A 5,017-nucleotide genomic window follows, 5' to 3' on the forward strand; every position below is an offset into this window, starting at 1 on the left:
CTGCAGGCCGGCTTCCAGGAGCTGAAGGAGACGGAACACTGGGACATCCGCCCCTCCTGCAAAGTGGGTCCGGGGCCGAGGGCTGGGGGCCGAGGGGGGAGCGCGGCCCTGACGGCCTGCCCCACACCCCCCCTCCCCGCAGTACTTTGTCACCAGGAACTACTCCACGCTCATTGCCTTCGCCGTCGGGGGCCGCTTCCAGCCGGGGAATGGGTTCAGCCTGCTCGGAGCACACACCGACAGCCCCTGCCTCAGGGTGAGACGTTCCCGACGTCTAATTGCTCTGAGTCCCTGTGACCTCTGACATCTCTCTGCTACCCCGTGCAGGGTGCTGAGTCCCCACACTGCTCCGCTTTTGCATTCCCCTCCCTACAAAGCGCCTCATGGCATGCTGGTGGGCTCTAGGCATGCTCTGCCCGATCCCCACCGGTGTCCCAGTCCCTGGTGTCATCTCTGCACTCATCCAGGTGAAGCGACGTTCGAAGCGGGGACAGGTGGGCACAGTGCAGGTCGGTGTGGAGACCTACGGAGGGGGCATCTGGAACACCTGGTTTGACCGTGACCTCACCGTAGCAGGAAGGGTGATCATAAAGGTGAGCCCAGCTTGAGGCAGAGACGGTGGCTTGGCTGTGGAGTAGGACATGCTGCTTCTCCTGTGACCTCCTAGTTTTGCAGACCTGGCCCAGCAAGGCAGCTCAGCAGTCCTGCTGGTATTTCAGGAGCCAAACACAGGGCACCTGGAGCAGCGACTGGTGTGCGTGGAACGGCCCATTCTCCGCATTCCCCATCTGGCCATCCATCTGCAGCGCAGCATCAATGAGAACTTCGGACCCAACACTGAGCATCACCTGTAAGGCCCGGCTCAGCCCTCCCAGCTGGAGCAGTGCCTTGCCCCAGTTCTCTCCCTGTGGCAGCTGCTGATTGCAGTGGGGTGAACTACAATGGCTTCACTCATAGTGAAGGGCTTGGGGAAGAGCACTGGGGTGTCCTAAGGTAGCACAGTAGGTCTGTGCTTAAGTTTAGTGTGTCCTTGCTCCATTCAGCATGGCAGTCAGTCCCCGGGGGGTGAGCAGTGCCCTGAAGCTGCTGACACTGTCTCCCCACAGGGTTCCCATTCTGGCTACTGCTGTGCAGGAGGAGCTGGAAAAAGAGCCAGCCATGGAGCACACAGCCAGTGTTGCTGCAGCCCAGGTGAGTAGGTTGCCAAGGACAAGCAGGGGGCTCACTTCGGTCTCCCATGTGCCGTCTTTTGATCTCTAGTCCTCAGGGCTCCCTGCCAGCAAGTTCTCTTTCTCCTTCCCATTCACAGCTACTCACTCTCAGTTCCACCCCAGAACCACTTACTCAGCACATGTGCTCCACTGTTCTCTGTTCCCACCCCAGCCTGCAGCCATCCTAAGGGAAAGGAAAAATCCCCCATCAAACTGTCACATATAGACTCCCTTTTCTCTCAGAGGAGGGAGGGGAGGTTGTGCAATGGGCAGAGAGCCCCTCACTGTGTTCTGTGAGCACAGCTCAGTGAGGGCTCAGATGCAGAGTGTGTTAGTAGGCAGGAAGCCTAGGACTGCAGTGTGAGAAGGGAATGAGAAAGTTTCTCTGCTACCCATCATTTGCACTGCCCACAGCTCTGCTCTTTTCCCAGACAGAGCGGCACAGCCCTGTCCTGCTTTCCCTGCTCTGCTCACAGCTGGGAGTGAAACCAGAGCAGATTGTGGAGCTGGAGCTATGCCTGGCAGATACGCAGCCAGCGGTGAGTACAACAGAGTCTCCTTTTACCTGTATGCAACATGCCTGCAGACTGGCACTGCCCGGTCCCATGCACAGGACGCTTCCTCTGCCTGGGGGACACAAGGCTGAGAGCAGGCTGAGAGCAGAGTGAGAGGAAATGGCTCCTAGGGGGCAAAGGTGTGGACTGGGCTGGGGACACATCCCACCCGCTCTTTGGTGTCTCAAAATCTGTGCTTACTCCTTGTTCTCTGACTGCAGACTCTTGGTGGTGCCTTTGATGAGTTCATCTTCTCCCCACGCCTGGACAACTTGCACAGCTGCTACTGTGCTCTGCAGGTGAGAGGAGGGAAGGAGCCTTGGGGCTTTGTCATGGCCCTCTTGTGCCTCGACTTAGCTTTGCTGGTCTGTTAGCTGGTTCCTATGGCAGGGGTTCTTGGGCCTGGGGTTGGATAGTCGCTGCCCCCTTGTGCTGAGTGTGTGGCATTCCCAGCATCTCCCGAGAGTGATGAATTCTGCTCTCATTGGGCAGTGTACCCACAGCTCCTTTCCTTGGTGCCTTGGACTTTCCTGGGGATGTTCCTGGCAGCTCAGTGCTGAGCTTCCTTGGATGGGGTGGCACTGAGGCTGATGCCCTTTCTCCTCCTCTGTCTCTCCAGGCACTGATAGACTCATGCACAGTTCCTTCCCTCTCCCAGGAGCCTAATGTGCGCCTCATTGCACTCTATGACAACGAGGAGGTACGGAGCATAGCCGTGGGGTGACTGGCATGCAGAGGGGCTCCATGTTCTGTTTTCCTTCCACCAGTTATTAGGAGGAGTTGCATCCCAGCCACCCATAGAGCACCATAGAGTTTTCTCATCCCACCACAAAACATAGAGTGGGCCTGGCAGGGAGTGGGAACTTCTGATGCAGTTGGAAGCCTCTCTGCTGGATGTGGGGAGCTTGCTGTCACTCAGTTGGCCTGGAGTGCTGGAGGTGGCTGGGGTGGTGCTGGGTGGGTTTTGTGCTGATGGTCCTCCTGGCAGGTAGGGTCAGAGAGTGCGCAGGGTGCCGAGTCCCTTCTGACAGAGCTGGTGCTGCGCCGAATCTCAGCATCACCACAAAACCTGACAGCCTTTGAGGAGGCGGTGGCCAAGTCCTACATGATCAGTGCTGACATGGCCCATGCAGTGCACCCTAACTATGTGTGAGTATTCTGAACCCTGCCACGTTGCATGTGGGGACACATCTTTTGCACTCCTTTTGGCATAGTGGCAGGACAGTTCTTGTAATGGGAAGGCAGGATTGCAGCATGAAACTCCTGCTTCTCTTTTGCAGGGACAAGCATGAGGAGAATCATCGGCCAGCCTTCCACAAGGTGAGCACAGCCTTCTGCTTTGTGCCAGACCTGGTGCCATCTGTCTGCTCAGCAGCAGCGTGAAACACACAGCCACTGTCCAGAGTGCAACTCGGCAGCAGTTTTACAGGCGACCTTTGTCCTGCCACACCATGCAGTTGTGCCACATTGCTAGATTTAATAACATGGAACCACAGTTCTATCTGTGGATATCTTCCCTGGCTTAAAGCTGGGGCTGTTCCCATGGCAAGCATGTCACTCATAGGATCCGGGGGGTGGGACAGCATTTCTGACTGTGGGTCTCTCCTGGGCACTGGGCACTTAGAATTCTGTAAGTAATACAGTATATCCCTGTGCCAAACCCCATGTCTTCTCTTTCACAGGGCCCTGTCATCAAAGTGAACAGCAATCAGCGCTACGCCTCCACAGCTGTCACTGAGGCAGTCATCCGGGACATCGCGGCCCGTGTGGGTGTTCCTCTGCAGGTGAGCGCAGCTGGGTGAGCACAGCTCCCTGGTGAATATTACCAGTTCCTGCTGAGGCCGTGTGCTGGAGGGCAGGACCAGTATCAGGAACTTACCTCTCCACTACTGTACCTATGCCTGCTGGTGTCTGTACTGCCTTGCTGTGCCGGGTGTCCTGGCAAGCAAGCTCAGGGGAGTACAGGTCTGGCCTGACCTCACTGAAGCTCTCTGGGGGTTTTGGCATCTTGGCTTACAGACTATGCTGCTTCCCTGTCCCAGCATGTCTTCCATTAGGACTAAGCCTGGTGGAAGCCACAAGGGAGGCTGTGTGGCACTGGGAGCAGCTGCCAACCCCATGTGTCCATGCAGGAATTCATGGTACGCAATGACACTCCATGCGGCACCACCATCGGCCCCATTCTGGCCTCCCGCCTGGGGCTGCGTGTGCTGGACATTGGCTGCCCACAGCTGGCCATGCACTCCATTCGAGAGATGTGCTGCACCTCGGGGGTGCTGCAGAGCATCACTCTCTTCAAGGTGAGCCAGATCTCTTCCCGCTGCCCCAAATCCCCGCTGCTCTGTGCTCTGCGTCCCCTTCAGCCCTATCTTTTGGGCGGGCCTCCCATTGCATGGGGACAGCGCAGCAGTACTACGAGCTTCCGGAGGAGCTCCTTGCCTCTCCGCCATCCGTCCCAGCCTTCCCTGGTGACTGCCATCCCCAAATGGTTCCTATGGCAACCAGCGCTAGCCTTGAGTCAGTGATGGGTTACTATGGTGACGCGGTCCTGCTCTGTGCAGCAGCTGGCTGCGCTGAGGCTGCACATAACCCAGCGGGAAGCTGCTGGCTGTGCCCCTGCCCTGCGCCCTGATGGCCCTTCTCCTTTCAGGGCTTCTTTGAGCTCCTGCCAGTGGTCAGCAGCAGCCTGGTGGTCGACTGAGTGCGGTGGGAGAACGGTTGTGGGATTCATCTCTGATTAAAGCATCTCTGTCTCACCAGGGAGTGGTCTGTGTGTCTGGCTGGGGATGGGAAGGGATAGCTGTGGATCCTGAAGCTGTCGAGAATGTTGTCCAGCAGAGGAGTTGGGGTGAAGGATGGCCCTCGGAGCTATTGCTGTCCTCAAGGCCCTGACAGGGCTGTAGGTGGGCTGGGGCCAAAGCTCCAGCTTTATTCCAGCCCCACTGTGCTTCTACCCCAGGAAGGGCGCTAAGGAGTCACTTTGGAGTGCTGGACCCAGGACTGGGGATGCCTCTCCTGGCTTCCCGAAGGCCGGCTCTAGTGGGGCAGGGCGTGAGGGTGTGGTCTGGTGCTCGCTGCCCATTGACTAGAGTGCAGGGGCAAGGCCCAGGCAGGAGCCAGTCGGGCCGCAGGGCGGGCGAGGGACGGCCGTTGATTGGCGGCTGCGTGCCCGCGCGACGACACACCCCCTGGGGGCGGAGTTTGTCTCGAGGGAGGCCGTGATTGGCGCGCGGCTCGGCCGTCTCTCCCCGG

At 58.3% G+C, this 5,017-nt stretch overlaps 2 protein-coding genes across 2 annotated transcripts in view; one reads left to right on the forward strand and one right to left on the reverse strand.

Annotated features, from left to right (window-relative positions):
* Nucleotides 1-4,524, forward strand: part of PTPRN (protein tyrosine phosphatase receptor type N) — a 10,902-nt gene extending 6,378 nt beyond the window's left edge. The window contains exons 20-32 of the mRNA XM_031554291.1: nucleotides 7-63; nucleotides 143-256; nucleotides 468-593; nucleotides 720-850; nucleotides 1,107-1,191; nucleotides 1,643-1,750; nucleotides 1,987-2,064; nucleotides 2,385-2,465; nucleotides 2,754-2,914; nucleotides 3,046-3,085; nucleotides 3,448-3,549; nucleotides 3,898-4,065; nucleotides 4,416-4,524. Of these exons, the coding sequence (XP_031410151.1) occupies nucleotides 7-63; nucleotides 143-256; nucleotides 468-593; nucleotides 720-850; nucleotides 1,107-1,191; nucleotides 1,643-1,750; nucleotides 1,987-2,064; nucleotides 2,385-2,465; nucleotides 2,754-2,914; nucleotides 3,046-3,085; nucleotides 3,448-3,549; nucleotides 3,898-4,065; nucleotides 4,416-4,466 (1,302 nt within the window). The 3' untranslated portion in view covers nucleotides 4,467-4,524. The remainder of the gene's footprint in view (nucleotides 1-6; nucleotides 64-142; nucleotides 257-467; nucleotides 594-719; nucleotides 851-1,106; nucleotides 1,192-1,642; nucleotides 1,751-1,986; nucleotides 2,065-2,384; nucleotides 2,466-2,753; nucleotides 2,915-3,045; nucleotides 3,086-3,447; nucleotides 3,550-3,897; nucleotides 4,066-4,415) is intronic.
* Nucleotides 4,525-4,732: 208 nt separating this feature from the next.
* The window catches only part of LOC104911762 (striated muscle preferentially expressed protein kinase-like), a 13,545-nt gene continuing 13,260 nt past the window's right edge, over nucleotides 4,733-5,017 (reverse strand). Inside the window, exon 7 of the mRNA XM_010713799.3 lies at nucleotides 4,733-4,801. Within this exon, the coding sequence (XP_010712101.1) occupies nucleotides 4,733-4,801 (69 nt within the window). The remainder of the gene's footprint in view (nucleotides 4,802-5,017) is intronic.

The sequence above is a fragment of the Meleagris gallopavo genome, chromosome 7, assembly GCF_000146605.3.
Source record: "Meleagris gallopavo isolate NT-WF06-2002-E0010 breed Aviagen turkey brand Nicholas breeding stock chromosome 7, Turkey_5.1, whole genome shotgun sequence".
Classification (NCBI taxonomy): Eukaryota; Metazoa; Chordata; class Aves; order Galliformes; family Phasianidae; genus Meleagris; species Meleagris gallopavo.